Source organism: Carassius gibelio, chromosome B17 (assembly GCF_023724105.1).
Source record: "Carassius gibelio isolate Cgi1373 ecotype wild population from Czech Republic chromosome B17, carGib1.2-hapl.c, whole genome shotgun sequence".
NCBI lineage: Eukaryota > Metazoa > Chordata > Actinopteri > Cypriniformes > Cyprinidae > Carassius > Carassius gibelio.
The window spans coordinates 4,394,108-4,416,793 of record NC_068412.1 but is presented as its reverse complement, the minus strand read 5'-3'; the positions used below and the strand labels follow the sequence as shown (position 1 = coordinate 4,416,793).

Here is a 22,686-nt window from a genome sequence, read left to right as displayed (position 1 = left end):
CGCTTTTTGGTGTACTGTTTCGCGTAAGAATTGAAATTTCAACTTTTTTTTGATAATTATTGATATTGAGTGTCCAGGGAATATTTATGAAGTGGTTTGGTTCTGATTGGTTGAAAATCCTAGGACTAGTTCGCAAAAGTAGGTTTCGGATTTAGCTCGATTTTGCGAGAAAACGGTGCGTCGTAGACCCCAAAAAGGCGCCGTGCACTTTTGTTCGGGCTAACCCAAGGATTGCAACAATGCCATGTTTTTGAGTCTATGGCTAACGGTTTACACTTTACGGCCAAAATTGTCCAAAATTTTTGTTTTTTGCGCTGTAGCGCCCCCGTTAGGCCGATTGGGCCGGTTCTTTGTATCTGAGTAGCGAGCAAGACTACTACCATCTGACCAAGTTTCAGCTCTCTAGGCCTTACGGTTTGGGCTGCACGTTCAGTTTTAAGGCGGAAGAATAATAATAATAATAATAATAATAATAATTAAAGCTGCAAGCAGCATTTACCGGGGTTCAAGCACATTAAGGCCTCTGAGGTGGTCTGAGCCAACCTGGATGCATGGATGACATTTAAACACATCCAAAATGGAGAACAGGCTAACAGACAGACACACACACTGAAAGTAAATGATTAGACTAATATATGTATACTCTATAAGCATATGCACACACACACACACACACACACACACACACAGAAAGACACACATATACATGCACAAACATTTTGTTGCAGATATAGGTATTTGAAATAAGTGATAGGTGACAATAAACTTATTGCAAGTCTTCTCTTTTTAAGAGTTTAGATGTCATTTTCAGGTTAAACTGTAATCACAATGTGGCAAAATAGTAAAAACCGATATATCTGTAAGAACAAAATGGAAAACATTGACTCAATGAGATTTAAAATGTTATAACAGTTACATTTTTAATGTTTTGGGATGAATTCATGAATCCTTTCAACAGTACTGTTCAACTTAACTGAATGAGCCCATTAGTGGTCTTCCACTGCCATCTACAGGTTATAAATTGCATTTACTCAAGCAACACTGTTTTTAAACATAACTGTTATAGTGTTTTTTTTTTTTTTTTTGCCCAATCTCTCTTAAATTTTGCATGCTTGTTTAGAATGAAATTATGCATTGTTTTACACAGTTTTGATAATGTGTGGGCTTTCTGTTTGTATTAATAGGCCTTTGTGTACACTATGAAAAGAACATATTATAAAATTACTGGTTTATAGTTGTCCAAATGCAATTGTTCAACATGTTTTTGATAGTTATTGACCTTCAGAGTCTACAGAATTGTACTTCAGTGGTTTTATTGATTTTCATCTTAAACCGTATCACAAGTATGCCAAAGTAACTTTTTAAAATAATCTTGAATATTTAATTAACAGCTTTATTGACAACATTGGTCCCAGAGGCAAAGTTGTTCAGAATGAGGAGATCTATCATATGATATGAAGATTTAGTGTTTTTGAGTGAATATATGAGCATTTTCAAACAATTTGGGGCCATTTACCATATAAATCTTGTGTTTTGAGACCTTTTCTACTGTTATAGCGCCACCTATGGTCTGATCTCCATGAAACTTTGCATGCTTGTTAAGAGTCACCTGATACATGATTTCACTGAGTTTCATACAGTTTTGAGTTTTCCTTTATGTTTTATAGGCTTTGGGGTATGTTTGGCCACACCCCTTTTTCTAAATTACCCCTTTACAGCTAACCAAAGGACAAAATTCAACATTTTTTAAATAATTATTGATCTAGAGAGTCCACAGAATATTACTGCAGTGGTTTGGTTCCGATCGGGCAAAAAACCTAGGACTAGTTCGCAAAAGTAGGTTTTTAACATATTTGTGAATAACAATTGAACGATTTGATTGACAGCAATGGTTCTTGAGGCAAAGATGTGCATTACGAGGAGATCTATCAAATGATATGCATATTGTGTTGATATGTGAAACACCACGTGATTACAGAGCCATAAAACTCGTTAGCGCCAACTAGTGGCCGATTTCTTTCAAAATTCTTACAGACCTTAAGGTTCATGAGTCGAACGTACCCAGCGAGTTTCGTTCCGATCAACATCCGTTAACCCTTTCAAATAGGTGCTTAAATTTGTTTGGCCAATGACGGCCATGTTTTTTGAGATATGCAAATGTCCTCATAAGTACTTGTGCCCCTTCAGACCAAGACACTGCATACCGATTTTCAAGTTGATCGAGCCAACGGTTGCCTAGTTATAGCAATTTATGTGTTTTTTCTATCTTATAGCGCCCCCAAGTGGCAGAGATGCGCAATTTTTTTGATTTGACCAAAGATTGAGCTCATACATATGTGTACCGAGTTTGGTGAAGATATCTCATTCTGTTCAAGAGTTATAGTCAAAATAGTATTTGGCTAACGTTAGCATAGATGCTTTTTGGCGTACTGTTTCGCGTAAGAATTGAAATTTCAACTTTTTTTCAATAATTATTGATATTGAGTGTCCAGGGAATATTTATGAAGTGGTTTGGTTCTGATTGGTTGAAAATCCTAGGACTAGTTCGCAAAAGTAGGTTTCGGATATAGCTCGATTTTGCGAGAAAACGGTGCGTCGTAGACCCCAAAAAGGCGCCGTGCACTTTTGTTCGGGCTAACCCAAGGATTGCAACAATGCCATGTTTTTGAGTCTACGGCTAACGGTATACGATTTACGGCCAAAAATGTCCAAAATTTTTGTTTTTTGCGCTGTAGCGCCCCCGTTAGGCCGATTGGGCTGAGACTTTGTTAAGTTCTCCCCAAATTGAGCTCTACGATCTGTCCAAATTTCAGCTCTCTACGCCTTACGGTTTGGGCTGCACGTTCAGTTCTAGGGCAGAAGAATAATAATAATAATAATAATAATAATAATAATAATAATAAAAATCCTAACAAATACAATAGGGTTTCAGCACTGCGTGCTTGAACCCCTAATAAAAATCCTAACAAATACAATAGGGTTTCAGCACTGCGTGCTTGAACCCCTAATAATATTTAATTACAGATGTAATTACATGCAGGTATTTTTTATTTATAAGTACAATGTAAAAACATGTTTGTGCAGAATAAATGCATTGTATCAAATGATTAAATGTAAGTACATAATAGTTAAGGCCACTTAATAAAAAGTGGGACCAACACTTCTAATAAAATCATCCAATACGTTTTAAATGATTTCATTCTGTGTTGCATTATCGTGTCTTGGACGCCACTATTCTGTTAGAGTTAAGTTTAAGAAAAGTCAGTGTTATTTTGTGTGGCAAACAGGTCTTTTGTTAGTCACTGTATGAAACACAGCTCACACTTTCTGTTGGCCACAACAGCGAACTCACACGACCCACTTGTGCTTTAACACAATTATGATTGCTTATGATTGGCAAGTTAATAAATGTCATTATCAGTTTGCTAAACAGTTTTCCATGAGCAACTTTAACAACATTTGAACACTTTTGTTTAGTATTTAACTACAAGTGGACAAACAAAATACATGCGTATGTATAAATAATTCATAAAAGGGAATTCTTAATTTGAATTAAAAATATTTTAGTTCTTTGCAAAAACAAACAAAATAATAATAATAATAATAATAATAATAATAATAATAATAATAATCATAATCATACAGGGCTGATACAATAAAATGTTTAGACTGCCTTTAGATTAAACTGAGATCCAATCACAATGCATCCCTTACTAATGGAAGCAGGTCACGCAGATTAAATCATAATTCGGTAACAAACGCAATTATACTTGTTGTGTCATGTTTGGATACAGGTTGCAAGTTAATGCCAAGTGTTAACATGACTTGTCTGTTTAAAACAAGCAACACAGAGAAAACCAGAGAGATATGAACCGCCTCAGACTATAAAATTAGCACCCTTAGAAAGATGCTCAACTAATCATTTTTGAGTAAACTTAGTTAATGTTTTCACTCATTGGGATGCATGATTCTGGCTTAGGCCCCTCATTGCCACAGTCCCAGGCTGACCAATAACATGTAAAAACACCACAGGAATAGATTAGTGTGATATACTACACCACAGTCAGATGGTACACAGGCACTGGAGCACAAAGAGATTAGGATAATAAGTCCAAAGCCAAGAAAGGCCTTTCAAGAGAGAACGTATAAGATTGCAGCCTGCTATCAGGTTGGCTCTGGTTCGCCCTGGATGACATTGTGAAAGGTGTCCATCTGTAGACCAAGTTACACGCTCATTTATATTTACTGTAACCTCAATTCTTTAACCTTATTTTTTGAAAGCAAATATATATATAAAAATAAAAAGAAATGTTGGCCCCAAAAATGTAGAAGCTGTCATATACATCTATTGCATTACAATATGTCATCTCAAAATTTCCCAGTTCTGACAAACAAGATCTATCATTTTTTATTCATTATTCAAAGAACCATGCATATTTTAATGTATAAAGTGTTTAGGTTGTGCAAATGTGTACTTAAAAAATAAAATAATAATAATAATAATAATAATAATATATATATATATATATATATATATATATATATATATATATATATATATATATATATATATAATCTTGTGAAGCAAAAAGAAACAAATCCACCATTTATGTGTTTTTGACTTCAAACTGTGGGATCTGTCTAAAATACAAGTCCTCTATTCATAATGTTGTTTCCTCCAGTCTGGTCTGAATCAGGAGAGAAATCTGCATAGATCAAGCACCGTTTACAAGCCCAAATAGCTCTAAACAAATATGTTTGGTGTGAGTGACAACAGGAGATGGACTTTTTCACTGGAGGTAGCTTTATTATGGATTTTGGACGATTTTGGCCATGTTGCTTTTTACTTCACAAGACATTAACTGCTGGACTGGAGTGCTGTGGATTACTTTTGGATTATTGTGATGTTTTTATCAGCTGTTTGGACTCTCATTCTGACAGCACCCATTCACTGCAGAGCATCCATTGATGAGACACTGATGCAGTGCTACATTACTACAGGTCCACTAAGGGAAGTCGTGGCCTATAGAGTTTAACTCCTAACCCTAAGGTTGTGGGCTTGAGTCTTGGGCTGGTAATACCACGACTGAGGTGTCCTTGAGCAAGACACCAAACCCCCAACTGCTCCCCAGGCGCCGCAGCATAAATGATGCCCACTGCTCCAGGTGTGTGTGTGTGTGTGTTCACTGCTGTGTGTGTGTGCACTTTGGATGGGTTAAATGCAGAGCACAAATTCTGAGTATGGGTCACCATACTTGGCTGTATGTATTGTCACTTGTCACTTGATGAAAAACAAACCTATTTGGTTGGCCTGATGGTGAGTAAATGTTCAGCCAATTTTATTTTGGGTCATCTGTTCCTTTAAATGGGAGGTATTATCTACAAACTGAAATCTATATACTTAAACCATATACATACAAAATGTTGTTGTGGAACATTTAGTCAATATATAATCATTCTGTTTTATTGGCTAATAATGCAGAATTGTCTGTCAGGACAATACAAATGATGCTTGCTCATTGTGGATGACGCATACAACACTGATTGGCACCATTTAATAATTTAAAACATTTCACTGGATACAGGCAACTTTAGACCTTAAACGTATACCTTACAAACAGCATGTTTTATGCATGAGCTGATTTCAAAGGGACTTGTATTATAAGCTAGAACATTGCTGATGGAAGAGACACAATGCAGGTGTTTTGCTTCATGCACATTTGATCATTTCCAACATGCAAGCAGAACTTATTATTAGAAGTCAGCAAAATGTAGACATAGACATTTAAATACCTGTAGACACTGATGCACTTTTTATCTTCAATATTTGGAGTGTCACTATGGTCTTTGTACTTTAATTCTTTTTGTTGTTGTTGTTTTTAAATAACTTTATAAATGAAGTTCAATATTTTATACTATTTTTCTGGAACTTCATGAATAAGCAGTTGAGCCAGTATCACATTTCAGTAAATTTGCATTGTAGATGAGCACGACAATACTGGGTTACCAAAGCTACATGTCGTCAGTCTACAAGCTGCAGTTGGAATAAGACATCATCAATCATTTAAGCCTGAGTCAGTTTGATTTGTCTCCTGGTGATTGCACACACTTCTGTTCAAGTAATTCACAGTTGTTTTGTCTTTCAGTGTTAAGATTGTATGATATGATGCAAAACTGTATTTGAATAAATGAGTGATCAAATGTAACATTTTCACCTGCTAGACCATATAAATCAGGTTTATTTTCTCAGTGAGATTACTCTCACATGCTTGATTGTGAAAGCAGTGAGGTGCAGGATAAAGTGTTGTATTTAACCAATTCACACTGACTGCTTTGCAGTTGTATTTTAAGAGCACTTATAGGTTTAAACAATGTACCATGTCAGAGACAACATCATCAACAACAACGAAAGTAATTTAGAAGGAAAGAATAAGATAATTCTTGGTTACACATTAGTTACAGTGTAATTATACTTTTAAGTGAAAATAAAACTAACAGTCAAATCAAAATTTATTCAGTCACCTTCAACATTTCTAACATAATCACTGGTTATTTGCTATAGTTTAGAAAATTGTAATAAAATATGACAAGAACTCAGTTACTGTCATAACAAATTCATCCTGATAATGTCAGATAACTTTGATATGTAATGGTTTAACCAAACTTCAGACAACTGTATGACAATATTTACACAACTATCAATACTTTGTTGAACAATTACCAAGCAATGCTTAGTTTTGCTCAGTCTGTGGTGTGAAAAGGTTGTATTAGCAATTCAGAAAAAAAAAAAAAAAAACATAAGCAAAACATGGTCAGGTCAAAGTGTCTGAATAAATGTTGGTACTATTTTTTTTTCTTTTTATCAATTTCACTAGTAGTCCACTGTATGAAGATTTTTTTGGTATAATATGTCACTGTTCATTTTATTTTGCTATACTCACTTACATAAATTAATTGCACCAAGTAAATAAAAATATCTAAAATTATATCTGGTGTCTGAATAATTGTTGGTTTGACTGTGCATTAATTATTGTTAAAACTACAAAGTAATTCAGTCAAGAACAGAGAGTGGTTTTCTTTATTTCATTTTCTTGGATTAAAGTTACAGCAGCTAGATAAAGGAGTGGTCACAATGAATGCATCCAATATAATACACCTACGATTTTTTTCTCAACTGTTTACTTTAACTTAAGACATAACCGACAGTTTTTTCAAACATACTTTCCAAGATGGGTATTTTGACATGTATATACTGTATTTGTCGGCACAAGAGCAAAAAGAGGCAAACTGCATGAGCCCTGAACACCAGAACACCGCGTTACTGAATTGGGCTCTTACACATCATTTTCTGTTTGTTTATTGTTTAAACTGGTATTTGTACTTGGTCATTCAGGTGCAGGAGGAACTTCGAGGAGAACTTCGCAAAGGAGAGCTCCACCCCCCAGCCGTGGACCCCTACAATCATCACTACTTTTCACCCTACTAGCGACGGCCCTGGCTGTATTTATTTGATCAAAAATACAGTAAAAACAGTAATATTGTGAAATTTTGCTACAGTATAAAACAGCTATTTTCTGTGTGAATCTCTGTTAAAGTGTAATATTTCTGTGATGTGCAGCTGTATTTTCAGCATCAATACTCCAGTCTTCAGTCAAGTCAAGTCGTCACCTTTATTTATATACTGTAGCGCTTTAAACAAAATACATTGCATCAAAGCAACTGAACAACATTCATTAGAAAAACAGTGTGTCAATAATGCAAAATCACAGTTAAAGGCAGTTCATCATTGAATTCAGTGATGTCATCATCTCAGTTCAGTTTAAATAGTCTCTAAGTCAATGATATCGCTGTAGATGAAGTGTCCCCAACTAAGCAAGCCAGAGGCGACAGCGGCAAGGAACTGAAACTCCATCGGTGACAGAATGGAGAAAAAAACCTTGGGAGAAACCAGGCTCAGCTGGGGGCCAGTTCTCCTCTGACCAGACGAAACCAGCAGTTCAATTCCAGACTACAGCAAAGTCAGATTGTGCAGAAGAATCTTCTGTTTCCTGTGGTCTTGTCCTGGTGGTCATCTGAGACAAGGTCTTTAGAGGGGATCTGTATCTGGGGCTCTAGTTGTCCTGGTCTCCGCTGTCTTTAAGGGATATAGAGGTCCTCTCTAGGTGTTGATCCACCATCTGGTCTGGATATGTACTGGATCTGGTGGCTACGGTGAGCTCTGAATAAGAGAGAAACAGACTAATATTAGCGTAGATTCCATTCTTCTAACAATGTATGGGAATTGTTCCAGGTTCCGGTTTACCAAATTAATGTATCCTTTAACGGATATGGATATTAGAATTGATTAGTGTTATGTGTAAGCCAGGTTAAAGAGATGGGTCTTTAATCTAGATTTAAACTGCAAGAGTGTGTCTGCCTCCCAAACCATTTTAGGTAGGTTATTCCAGAGTTTAGGCGCCAAATAGGAAAAGGATCTGCCGCCCGCAGTTGATTTTGATATTCTAGGTATTATCAAATTGCCTGAGTTTGGAGAATGCAGCGGACATGGAGGGTTATAATTTAACAAGAGCTCATTCAAATACTGAGGTGCTAAACCATTCAGGGCTTTATAAGTAATAAGCAATATTTTAAAATCTATACGATGTTTGATAGGGAGCCAGTGCAATGTTGACAGGACCGGGTTACAACACGGTGCTGCATTTTGGACAGCAAGCCTTTCTCTCCCATTTTTCGCTGGTGTTCTCTCTGCAGCCCGACGTTACGCTAATGAAGAAGTCAAGGTGGCTTATGTCCTTACACTTCTTTCGTGGGTTGTGCCCACGAGTGGGGAATCGCCATATGCGGGGTTTTTCTTTGTTCAGATGAAGAACGCCTCCCTACACCCATGTATTGATTACCGAGGTTTGAATGACTTTACTATAAAGAAAAGGTACCCCCTACCATTAATGTCTTCTGCTTTTGAATTGTTGCAGGGAGCTTGGGTCTGATGAGTGGAAAAATGCGTTTAACACCCCTTCGGGACACTACGAGTACTTGGTTCTTCCGTTTGTTCTTACCAATGCTCCGGCCATTTTCCAGGGGCTTGTCAACAGTGTGTTGGGTGAAATGATTAACCAATTTGTCTTTGTGTATTTGAATGATATCTTGATTTTCTCTCCCTCTCTCCAATTACACACCCAGCATGTCAGACAGGTTCTCCAGCGGTTGCTAGAAAACCAGTTGTTTGTCAAGGCGGAGAAGTGCGAATTCCACGCTGAGTCTGTTACATTCCCTGGCCACATCCTTTCTACGAGAGGGATTAAAGCTGACCCCGCTAAGATAAGTCTCCCTTTTAGTGTGCTGTTGGTTATAACCCACCTCTGTTTCCAGCACAGGAACCCGAGGCAGCGGTTCCTTCCACCCTGGCTTTCGTCCAGCACTGCCGCCGCACCTGGGAGAAAGTCAGGAGAATTTTGGTCCGAACCTCTGGCCGAACCAAGATCGCAGCCGATCGTCACCGATCCTCTCCAATCCTCTCCCCCTGCCTATTTGTGTGGTCTGCAGGTTTGGCTTTCTACCAAGGATATGTCTCTCCGGGTGCCTTCTCGTATGCTGGCACCCAGATTCATTGGGCCATTCCGCATCACCAAGGTGGTTAATCCGGTGGTGATCAGGCTTAAGCTTCTTCCCATTTTTGGTCGGGTTCACTGGGTGTTTCATTTTTCTAGGGTCAAGCCGGTGTTCTTCCCCCCCCCTTAAGCCTGCTTGGGGGGGTCCTGTCGGGTCTTGGGGCTAATCACCTGCCTTTGGGGTTGCGTGTGTGTGTTTGAATGATTTGACAGTTCGCCTCATCAGTCTGTTTGAGTTTTCCCTGCCCTCCTTGTTTCTCCATTTGTTACTTAATTGTTTATCACCTGGTCTCCATTTCTTCTAATTTCTCCCCTTTATAATTCCCTGTATTTCTCTGTCCGTTGTCAGGCTGTTGTTACTCGTACCAATAGCACAGATATACTTGCTGGTCCATGTACTCACCTTGTCGTGTCTTGTCTTCAGGCTCCAGTGTCTTTAGCTGTTTTGCTCTGCCTCCTCTTCTCACGAATGCAGTACTCCTAGAAGATTCCAGCTCTCATTTCTCTGGTTCTCGGCTGTCAAAAGAGCTGTCGCTCGGCGTAGTGATCCGGTCCGTCGACCTCTCATTCTCTCGCTCTGGTTCCTGCATTCCTCGACCCTACGAGTTAAACTGTGGAATGATACTCATTTGCTTTGTCTCATTTGCTTTCAATAAAGCTCAGTGTAAATCCACAACTGAATCCAGCCTGTTTCTCCTGACAGCAGCAAAGTCAAATTGTGCATAAGAATCATCTGTTTCCCGTGGTCTTGTCCTGGTAGTCATCAAGTCTTTACATTTCTGCATTTGATATTGAGAGCATAGGCCGTAATTTAGATATATTTTTGAGATGGAAAAATGCAAAAAAAGACAGTGTTTTAGGTCCTATAATTAACACCTCTGTTTTTTCAGAATTTAGCAGTAAGAAATTACTCATCATCCAGTATTTTATATTGACTATTATTTCCATTATTTTTTTTAATTGGTGTGTTTCACCGGGGCCACGAAGAAATATAGAGCTGAGTATCATCAGCATGACAGTGAAAGCTAACACCATGTTAATATCTCCCAAGGGTAAAATATAAAGCGTGAAGAGTAGCTGCCCTGGTACTGAGCCTTGAGGTACTCCATACTGCACTTATGATCGATATGATACCTCTTCATTCACTGCTACGAATTGATGGCGGTCATATAAGTACGATTTAAACCATGCTAATGCACTTCCATTAATGCCAACAAAGTGTTCAAGTCTATGCAAAAGAATGTTGTGGTCAATAGTGTCAAACACAGCACTAAGATCCAATAGAACTAATAGAGAGATACACCCACGATCAGATGATAAGAGCAGGTCATTTGTAACTCTAAGGAGAGCAGTGTCAGTACTATGATACGGTCTAAATTATGACTGGAAATCCTCACAGATACCATTTTTCTCTAAGAAGGAATATAATTGTGAGGATACCACCTTTTCTAGTATCTTAGACAGAAAAGGGAGATTCGAGATTGGTCTATAATTAACTAGTTCTTTGGGGTCAAGTTGTGTTTTTTTGATGAGAGGCTTAATAACAGCCAGTTTGAAGGTTTTGGGGACATATCCTAATGACAATGAGGGATTAATAATAATCATAAGAGGATCTATGACTTCTGGAAGCACCTCTTTTAGGAGTTTAGATGGTATAGGGTCTAACATACATGTTGTTGGTTGATGATTTAACAAGTTTATACAATTCTTCCTCTCCTGTAGTAGAGAATGAGTGGAATTGTTCCTCAGGGGGTCTATAGTGCATATAGTCCATGGTCTATTTCATTAATTTAGCCACTGTATTGAATAAATACCTGGGGTTATGTTTGTTTTCTTCTAAAAGAGAAGAAAAATAATCGGATCTAGCAGTTTTAAATGCTTTTCTGTAGGATAGGTTACTTTCCCGCCAAGCAATACGAAATACCTCTAGTTTTGTTTTCCTCCAGCTGCGCTCCATTTTGTGGGATGCTGTCTTTAGGCTGCGAAATTGCTCATTATACCATGGTGTCATATTAGTTCCCTTAACCTTCCTTAACCGTAAAGGAGCAACTGTATTTAAAATGCTAGAAAAGAGAGAGCCCATAGTTTCTGTTGAATCATTAAGTTGTTTTGAGGTTTTGGATATGCTAAGGAATTCGGATACATCAGGAAGATATCTTTTAGACGTGATGGCTCTACCATACTTGTAACAAGAAGTAGAATTTACAATTTTGGCTATATGAAGTTTGCACAAAACTAAAAATGATCTGAGATATCATCACTTGGCTGCATAATTTCAACACTATCAACATCAATTCCATGTGACAGTATTAAATCTAGAGTATGATTTCGACAATGAGTAGGTCCTGAAACGTGTTGTCTAACCCCAGTTGAGTTCAGAATGTCTTTAAATGCTGATCCCAGTGCATCTGTTTAATTATCAAAATGGATATTAAAATCACCAACTATTAACACTTTGTCTGGAGACAGAACTAACTTGGATGTAAAATCACCAAACTCTTTAATAAAGTCTGTATGGTCCCCTAGTGGCCTGTATACAGTAGCCAGTACACACATCACAGGGGATTTATCGTTAATTTCTTTCGATAATGTCATATGAAGCACCATTACTTCAAATGAGTTATACTTGAAGCCTGTCCTCTGAGAAATCCTGAAAACGTTGTTATAAATTGAAGCATCACCTCCCCCTTTGTCTTTTAGACGTGGCTCGTGTTTATAACAGTAATTTTGGGGGGTGGACTCATTTAAAATAATGTAATCATCAGGTTTTAGCCAGGTTTCTGTCAAACAGAGCACATCTAGATTATGATCAGTGATTATATTATTTACAAAAAGTGTTTTCGTAGAAAGGGATCTGATATTCAATAAGCTAAGCTTTAGCATTTATTTATCCGTATTGCATCTGTTTTTTTGTTTTGTTTTGTTTGTTTGTTGAACATCAATTAAATTGTTACTCTTAACTTGGTTTGGACGTTTTTTGTATTTTCTAATCAGGAACTAGTTCTAGTTACCACAGTCTCGGGTTCAGCACTCATACACTATTCATGGCCATATCACATCTCTCCTGCCCATCTTCAGGCTTAGACCAAACCATACTCTTTTTGAGTTACTTTTGTGGCCTCTCTGTTTCTGTCAACCAAATGTTAGTAATGAGTTTGTAGGCTATTTATTTTAAGACATCTCAAAATCGGAAACGGTGTATCCTTCCTGCAAACTCCTAGATGTGATTCAGGAAACAAAGAAGCAGCTGCACTGTACGGTAAGTGTGCAGTATTTCATCAGAATTTGCATACAAGTCTTTTGTTTGGTTTGTGCCATGGAAAACAAGCATTGTAATCCTATGTAACTTAATGACAGTGGCTTTCAAATTTGGCTTAACTGTTGTGGTGTTTGGTGTACCAATGTAAATATTAAACAATTACAATAGGATAAAAAGTTAATTCACTGTTTTTGTGGAATTGAGGATGTTTCAGTGAGAGGCTACAGTTAAGTAAGTTTCTTTTATCTAAAAATATCTTCCAATTTTCATATCACAAAATCCAAATATACAGTATAATTACTGTTTAAAGATGACAAAAACCAGAAGAAATTTAAAAATAAGTAAAAATGGATGGTTTGTCTGCAAAGAATCCATTATTGTTTTGATTGAACAAAATGGGTTAACTTTAAGTGTACAGAGGGGAATATGTAGTTGATAATAATAACGTTTCCCTCTCTCTCTCTCTCGTTTCTTTTTTTGCTAATTTCCAACATTCAACATGTTTATTTAAAGGTAATCTATCAGTTGTATATGTACTTGTCTATTTGATTGATGATTATACTGCTTGTGCAAATTAATTAATTGTTAATTAAATTCTTCATGTATCTGCTAATTTCTGATGGGTTAGGGCAATAAACATAATTTATGAAGGCAAATTATTTTTGGATTTTTGGCTGATTGAAATAGAATAAAACAACAGAATATTATAAAGACATTACTGTTACATGTAAATTTTTTGTTCCATGTTTTATTCCATGTTCAAAAGATTCATATACCCAGAGGATAAATCAAATTCATAAAAATGAAGCGAAGCAAGCATCGAGCTTCCAAGGATGATGGCAAAGGTCAAGGTCAAATATTATATTAATTGTGTGAAATTGTTTAAATGATTGTGAATTATTCAATATATTTATTATAGTATAATTTATATGAATTGTTATATATTAATGATTAATACATTTAAATAATTATGTGATGTTACATAAAATACAATACTTGTATAATATTATAAAATAATATTATAAAACAGAAACTGTAATGCTGTCCATAATGAAATCATATTTCATATGTGACTTGTGAAGATGAGCCGGCCATTCTGGAGACGGAGGATATGAGGATGCCAGACCCTGACACCATCTCACTCGCATCAGTCACTGCCGTCACAACCAATGTCTCCAATAAAAGGTGACCAGCAATAATAAAGTCACATGTACCCAAGTCAAATTTGAGATTCTGGATTACATTTATGTGGTTAAATAATAAACATTCTAAAAAAAAAAAAAATATATATATATATATATATATATATATATATATATATATATATATATTTTTTTTTTTTTTTTTTTCATTCTAGAGTATAGGGCAAGTTGATCAACTATATATATATATATATATATATATAAATATATATATATATATATATATATATATATATATATAATTTTATTTTATTTTTTATTTTTTTTAATCAAAAAATGTCCTTAATTTTTTAGATCAAAGCCTGACATCAAGATTGAGCCTAGTGCTGGAAGACCAGTGGATTTCCAAGTACGTAGAAGAGCATATTGTAATTTTTATCAGAAAGAGATTTTTTTTTTTTGTAAAGAAAACAGAATATGCACACATTTCATGATACACCTTTTACGCAAAGTTTGTTTAAACAATAGATTTAGTGTTGAAAATGAAGACGGTCAGTATTGTGTTTGTTTGTGGTTGAAGCCTTTTCAATAACACAGTGTAACTGCATGCCCATTGGTTTGTGCAGTGAATTAAAAATGAACCAATGGGTCCGAAAAAAGCTGCATGAGCCTATGGTGACAAAGCCCGCCAGAGCCTGCCAGACTGGACAGGGCATTTGCCTATAAAGCATGCATTTTGCCATAAGATCCACAGGTTACTTCGCCTGAAGCGACGACATGAGTCATGCAGCTGCATAGCACGGCCAGCAACGCAGTACTCATTCCTGTATCTCAGGGAACCAAGGTTACATTAGTAACCGTGTACGTTTCCTATTTATACTTCACTTGTACTGCGTCTGCTAAAATGCTATGGGGAACCAGTACAATCCTGCCATGCTATGGTAGAGGAATGACTAATACTTGAACTTCGCTTAAGCACCAAATGGGGCCTAGAGTGACCAAGTATTTTGCAGGGAAGCCCTACAGGAGGCAATAGAATCAAACTCACAGAGGTCAGCCCAGCCTTAAATAATCATTACAAGAGATTTTTGTGCTGCCTCAGAACTCTGTGAGGGCCAACAATGTACAGTAATGAAGGCAAATGCCTGAAGCACTGGCTTTACCATATAGCAAAAGTGAGCCCATCATGCAGAAAGGATCCAGGCCTGTAAAGCGGGAAATCCAGATTCCTGGCTCTGAACCTAGGGAGAGACCACACCGCTGAATCACGGGCTGAATCACCTCGTTTTATTATCCCCAAAACCAAGTCTGACACTCTGGGGATGGCCTGCCAGACCTCTGCCCAAGTGGCAAGGGATTGGATCGGTTCGAGCTACAGGCCACTTTGTTGGGACCCGATGCTCATGATAAGCGGAAGAGGAAATTTGCTCTCTTTCTGAAAATGTTGAATGGGTCCACATTTCATAATGGTATTTACCACAAACACATTGCCATCGGCAATGTCTTTTAGTTTTGCCTGAAAGGCCTGTAGGACCACCATTGAGTGAAGTGCCGAGGCTGCTTGTCCAGTGGATGAGAAGGCTCTTCCAGTGAGCGCTGAAGTCATCCTACACAGCTTGGACAGGTGGGTGGCCTTTACCTTCCAGCTGATGATCATGGGTGGGCAGAGATACACCGTAGACTGATGTGAGGGTGGACCAAGAGGAGGCACGAAGTCAGGCAGAGTAGGGGGCACACCAAGATATGGTGATTTCATTGTGGACCTCTGGGAAAAGTGGTGAAGCTTGTTGTTGAGGGGACTAAATGGAGGCTGCAGGTGGGCTCCTCCGGTGGAGACCACTCCACACCCAGCTCTTGCACAGCTTTAGACAGAACATGGAACAGTTGCGCTAGGCTCTGCAGTGAGCAGGGGGGTGGAGCTGAAAGACAAGCCTGACAGCTCCTTCGCATCTGAATGCTCCAAAGAGATGCTGTGATCCATGACTTCACCCTTGCTCCCATTGAACGAGACCAGATTGCTCGCAGCCACAGAGGGACGCTGGTTTGGGTGAGAGAAGATCACAGGGGAAGCCTCTCTATGTGAGTAGAGAGTGAGGCATGAGGGGGCTCAACCAGTGTGGACCCGCTTGTCACAGAGTGCAGAGTTCCTCTGCCCTGCTGCTTTTTCCTGACAGACTTCTGGAATGAAGGAAGCTGGAGGGCACGAGGGCGCGAGGGCACGAGGGGTGGAGTTGCTTACTGAAAAGAAAGCTATCCGTGAGTACAGAGAGGCGCGACTCATATCCTCGCAATGAGGACATTCCATCTCAGTGCAGCTTCAGTGTGGCCGCCAGCCAAGCATGAGATGCACTCACGGTGACCGTCAGAGGCATGCAGGGAGCCCTGCGTGAGTGACAAGAATGGTGCGCCATCTGCAACAACGCCAGAAATTTGCTCAAGAATGTGCTCATATAGAAAATCGCCAGATAGTGGAAGGGGACCAGGAAGACCACAGCTGCTGCAGAAGAGCAGGAAGGGGTCTTGATCTGCTGCATGGCTTGTTCACGGCGAGTCTCGTTGCGAAGATCTGCAGTCATCGCTGAAGGAGAAGAAATCTGAGGATCCTATGGTGGCGGGATTTGCTGCCATAGGATCATGCAGCTCTGCTGCTGACCCATTGGTTCCTTTTTAATTCACTGCACGAATCAATGGCCCTGCAGTTACACTGTGTTATTGAAAAGACTTCAGTATTCAGAGTAAAAGGAGTTTTCCTCATAGCGTCTTTGCAGACGCAGTACGGATGAAGTATCGATTGGGAACTATGCCTGTGGAGCTTCTGCTTAAACCAGTCTGAGCTTCATGTAATGCACAACACTAAAAATCACAAAACATCTGCTGATTCAAAAACATTGAACTCAAAGAAAAGTGATATTAGTGAATAGATAAGATCTTACAGCATTTGAGACATGCATAAATTAATCCTATAGTTTTATATCATGCATATATAAAAATTGTGCCAATTTTGAGGCTGTGAATATTTGATAACCATCCACATACAGTACCACATATCACATTTGTAAATGTGTGTCATGCCCCACTTTCTAGGTCAATGTCACTGTTATAGAGGCCAGACAGCTGGTGGGTCTGAACATGGATCCAGTGGTGTGTGTAGAAATTGGTGATGAAAAAAAATACACCTCAATGAAGGAGTCGACCAACTGCCCTTACTACAATGAGGTATGTTCCTTTTAAATTTAGGATTTTAATATTGTCCTTTTGCAAAGTAATGATCATGACAAATAACTACTCAAATTTATCTGAATAATAATAATCTTAAACGGTACATAACATACACAGTTTCACCTAATCTCATGTTAATCTTGAGTACCTGTAGAGTAGTACTGCATCCTTCATATCTCCAAAAAGTCTTTAGTTTTATCATATTTGTAAAAGAAAAATACAGCTTTCCGAATCTTTCCGGAAAAAGCCGAGCTCCTGGAGGCGTGTGGTGGGCGTTGCTATAATACTGCTGTTTCGTGTTTTTACCATTAACATTTATTCACTTATGTGCCGATTTCCAACAAAATACCGAAATCTGATACAGTTGTACTTACATGAATAGGGTCTTTTATCACGGGACAGCTCCATGTCAAGAGTTGACTTGGGCCTTGTTTATACAACATTTGTCACTCAAATGACCAGAACACACAAACACACTTGATACACTCCTGCCCCGGAACAACAAACTGCATCCACTGTTCGTGTCACGCTGGGTTCTTGGGGAAGCTGAACATGGTCAACTTTCCGTCACATCCAAAAACGCACTTATTTGGAGGCATTCTCGAACAAATCCTACGCAGCGCTGCCGACGATTTTGAAGCGCGTTGATGTGCGCGGTCTCGCTCTTCTCTGGCCAATGTGTGCGCGCTTTTCTGACAGAAATGCTCATTTAAAAAGTTACATTTTATTAAATTAAATAAAAAATTTAATTTATGCATTTAGCAGACGCTTTTATCCAAAGCGACTTACAGTGCATTCAATTTTTACCTATCAGGAGTTCCGCTCTATGTTCCTCTCTGGTCTATTTCATTAGATCCGCGATCGAAAAAAACCAGCCGAAACTTGTACCAACCCGGAAGTAAGATTTTCATCACAGAAAGTCTCAGTCTCAGACTTTTTTTTACAACTTTGGCCATGTTTAGCATGAGAATCCATCTCTTTAACACTGTGAACAACTCTGCATACACAAAACACCATTATACCCCTTACCACCCCTTTAAAGTAGTAGTTCACCCAAAGCTTAACATTTGCTGAAAATGTGCTCCCGCTACAAGATTAGGATGATGTTTCTTCAAATTTGTAGAAATGAAGTATCGCATTGCATCCCTGTCTCAGCAGTGGATGCTCTGCAGTGAATGGGTGCCACCAGAATGAGAGTCCAAACAGCTGATAAAAACATCAAAATGATCCACAATCTTAAAACATCTTAAAGTCTTCTCAAGATGTTAACTGATGGATTAGAGTGGTGTGGATTATAGGGATGTTTTTATCAGCTGTTTGGACTTTCATTCTAACGGCACCCATTCACTGCTTATATGTTTTGATTAAATCTTCCTTTTTTTTCTCAGTACTTCGTTTTTGACTTCCACGTTCCTCCTGATGTCCTGTTTGACAAGATCCTGAAAGTTTCTGTAAGTAGCAACAAAAATCAATTTTGAATAGTTAAATCCTGCATTTTTCATAAAAGTCATTAACCTGTTTTAAAAAAATGTGTCTATAAAGGTTATCCATTCTAAGAATCTTTTGCGAAGTGGTACGCTGGTCGGGAGCTTCAAGCTTGACGTGGGCACAGTTTATACACAACCTGGTAACTGGTATTATCATGCTTCTCTATCCACCTTATTTGAAAACACAGAAATAAGCAATTTTCTGTGAATGTGCAAGACTTCTGCTTCATTAGCCACTGTAGAGAAATAAATAGAAAAATAACACTACAAACCAGACTTTATGATTATGCGTATAAATGAAAATTATATGATAACAATTACCTATTTGCAATATAAAGCAGCCTAAAAGATTGTTTTTGTACTAGCAAAATAAATATGCAAATAATGACACTATAAGTCTAGCACATTCAAGTTACAAATGACCACACCGCTCTAATGTTAAAAATAAGGTGGATAAAGTTCTCACTTTGTGGACCATATATCTCTAAGACAATTTTTTTTTCATGTTTTTTTTTCTCTTCTTCTTTCTTTACATTTACAGAACATCAGTTTTTCCACAAATGGGCCACTTTATGTGACCCCGATGATATCACTGCTGGATGCAAAGGCTATGTCAAGTGTGACATCGCAGTTGTGGCGAAGGGCGACACTATCAAAACTCCCCACAAAGCAAATGAGACAGATGAGGATGACATTGAGAGGTAAAAAAAAATCTTCCTACATTGTTAATGTTATATGTTATATTTCAAGAAAATCATCACTGTTACTAAACCATACACTTAACAAACTCCAAACTCAAGTATTGCCAACTTATTTTGAAAGCCCTGTGAAATAAATATACACTTGTGGTAGACGTGTGGTAGTATTGCATTAAAATGTAAAATCCGAGATTCTGGTTTATTATTTTACCCCCTTCACACATTATAAATGCTGAGAACACTCTGATAATTTCATCCAACTATGTATTAATTATTTAAAGGCGAATCTATTTGCAAAGACACAAATCTCTTCTTCATTGATTACTTTCTTGTTCCAGTAATCTTCTGTTGCCGGAAGACGTCCCGGCTGAGCGTCAATGGGCAAGATTCTATTTGAAAATCTACCGAGCCGAGGGGTTGCCCAAAATGAACACCAGCATAATGGCAAATGTCAAAAAAGCTTTCATTGGAGAAAATAAGGACTTGGTTGATCCATATATCCAAGTGCAATTTGCAGGGCAGAAGGTAGGCAGAATTCTTACTAATGGTCAACTAATTAGTTTTAATGGTGTACAGAGTGACTAATATAATGCCTATATATGAAAAATTTAAATAGTTTAATGATGGAAAATGTTTAATTATTAAATAAAACTCATTTTGCACAATATTAAAAATTCATTAAATAATATTTTCAAATGAACTATGAAACTGAAGACCAAAAACATTGCATTTAGTTCACACAATTAAGTATATTCTTTTCATGTAAACGATGTCCTTATTAAGAAGTTATTTTAAAAGTATGCTAAAGTATGCTTCTGTTTCAGAAGGAGTAGGCATCAATATTTTTGACCCACTGATCTATTTAATCTGTCCACAATGCAGGGTAAAACTTCAATTCAGAAGAGCAGCTATGAGCCTATCTGGAATGAGCAAATAGTTTTCACTGAGCAGTTTCCACCACTGTGCCGGAGAATGAAAGTCCAGCTCCGTGATTCGGATAAAGTGAACGATGTGGCCATCGGAACGCACTTCATTGACCTGCAGAAGATTGCTAATGATGGAGACAAAGGTATAAGGACTTCCTTAACACCTTGGCAAAGTCTGCAAATGTAATACACTACAATGCAGAAGTTGGGAATAATTATGACTTTTGCCCAGCCAGGCATTTATTTGATAAAAAATACAGTAAAACAGTAATTTTGTGAATTGTTATTAAAATTTAGAATAATTGTTTTTTATTTGCAGTGTCACATAATCCTTCAGAAATAATTTTAATATGCTGACTTGCTACTCAAGAAACATTTATGATTATTATCAATGTTGAAAACAGTTGTGCTGTTTATTTTAAAATGGTGAATCAGTTTCTACAAATATATTGAACAGCACAATTGTTTTCAACATTGATTATACTCAGAAATGTTTCTTGAGCAGCAAATATGCATATTAAAATTCAGCTTTGGTCACAGCAATCAATTACAATATAACATATATTTACAGAAAACACAGAAAACGTCTAATGCTGTGTTCACACCAAACGCGAATAGAGCGTCTAGCGCGAATGATTTCAATGTTAAATCAATGCAAAGAAGGAATATTGTGCAGGAATACCCTTCTCCACTCATTCAACAAGGAGAAACGACTGATGTTGTCAGTGAGCAGTCAACCGGAGTTATATGACAAAATAAACAGGAATAAAAAGGACCTATATATATATATATATATATATATATATATATATATATATATATATATATTAATAGATAAATTGAATAAAGGCCAAAGATAAGAAACGTTTCATTTTACCCCGAACGAATTATATTTTTTCTTGAACCACTAAAGAGACATCAGAGCCAGTGGCAAATGTCAGAAGATCTATCCGAGGTGAGGCTGCTCTCGGCGGATACATGATGACGGAGCTCCCGCTAATCGCATGGAGCTCATCTCCGAGATCGGCGAAACACATTTTTTTAAATAGACGCTGTCATTATAAATAAACCGCATATTTGAGTTTAAAACAACTACGTTCTCGCCTGAAATACTTTTAAAACTACATTTCATGACACAATAACAGTAATATTTTGAAAATTATCAGAATAAAAATGGCGGTTGAAAATGCTGTGTGAACTCAGCTGGCAGAAGCCCCCCCATGACGCGAATTTGCGTCTGTTGTGAAGTTAATTTCACGCGCGAATGAAGCGAATTACTCGCGCAAATGAAGCGAATGATCTCAAAATGGTCAAGCGGCAAACTAGGCACAGTAGACGCGAATTTGACGCTCTATTCGCGTTTGGTGTGAACACAGCATAAGGTTACGTATGTAACCCTGGTTCCTCGAAGGAACAAGACGTTGCATCGAGAATGTTTGGGAAACGCTTCCAGCATGATGTCTCTGAATAACATGTGTAATCAGTCCAATGGATGGGCGAGACGTCATAGGCGGGTGACGTCATAGGCGGGAGACTTTCAAATCTCTGCCTAGTGTGGAAGAGCACAGCTAAAGCAAGAGAAGGAGAGGAGCCTGACAGTTATCGGGGACAACCCGACCAATGGCCAACTTCAGATGGAGTGAGTCTTGACCCTCAAGAGAGGGGAGATCAGAGGACTCAAGACTTAGGATAGCATCTTTATCACTGCTTAGCATAAGCTTCTCAGCCTCAGCGCACCATGGAGGAAACATTTAACCAGAGGGTCTCTGCCCACTGACTGGCCACTGAGAGGGGCGCGGTAGGCTGCCATGGCCGCCATGTAGACCTTCAGGGTGGAGTGGGTCAACCACACCAACCGGGCAGTTAACTGGGTCGAGCTGCGGTCTCCCTGCAAAGAGAAGTGAAAAGCTTCCACTTCAAGGCATACAGTTTCCTCAATGGAGAAGCTCTGGATTGGAGAATGGTCTCAACAACCTCGGTTGAAAGACCGAAAGCTAAGAGCTGTGCCTCCATAGAGACCACACCTACAGCCTCTAAGCTCCATGGGGGGGGGGGGCGCACCCTCCGCCTGCGAGAGGAGATCTCTCCTGATGGGAACCTCCCATGGAGTGCCGTCAAAAAGAGAAATTAGGCCCAGGAACCATACCCAGCCCAGCCAGAACGGGGCTACTGACAGCAGCCAGATTCATACAGAGAAAATGTACAGATGAAGCCTCAGCCACATCTGTACCACGGCGTCCAACCCCAGTGGAGCTGGATCAGTCAAAGGAAGCCAGAGGGGACAGTGCGATGTCCCTCGAGTCGCAAACAGGTCCACCTGAGTCTGGCCAACCTCTCCAACTCTGCT

At 38.3% G+C, this 22,686-nt stretch overlaps 1 protein-coding gene across 3 annotated transcripts in view; it reads left to right on the top strand.

Moving 5' to 3' along the window:
- Nucleotides 1-13,669: 13,669 nt before the first annotated feature.
- The window catches only part of LOC127975799 (otoferlin-like), a 39,823-nt gene continuing 30,806 nt past the window's right edge, over nt 13,670-22,686 (top strand). For all 3 annotated transcript variants that reach the window (XM_052579781.1, XM_052579782.1, XM_052579780.1), the window contains exons 1-9: nt 13,670-13,718; nt 13,950-14,052; nt 14,364-14,418; nt 17,094-17,225; nt 18,617-18,679; nt 18,771-18,855; nt 19,257-19,416; nt 19,752-19,938; nt 20,296-20,482. In XM_052579781.1, the coding sequence (XP_052435741.1) occupies nt 13,670-13,718; nt 13,950-14,052; nt 14,364-14,418; nt 17,094-17,225; nt 18,617-18,679; nt 18,771-18,855; nt 19,257-19,416; nt 19,752-19,938; nt 20,296-20,482 (1,021 nt within the window). The remainder of the gene's footprint in view (nt 13,719-13,949; nt 14,053-14,363; nt 14,419-17,093; nt 17,226-18,616; nt 18,680-18,770; nt 18,856-19,256; nt 19,417-19,751; nt 19,939-20,295; nt 20,483-22,686) is intronic.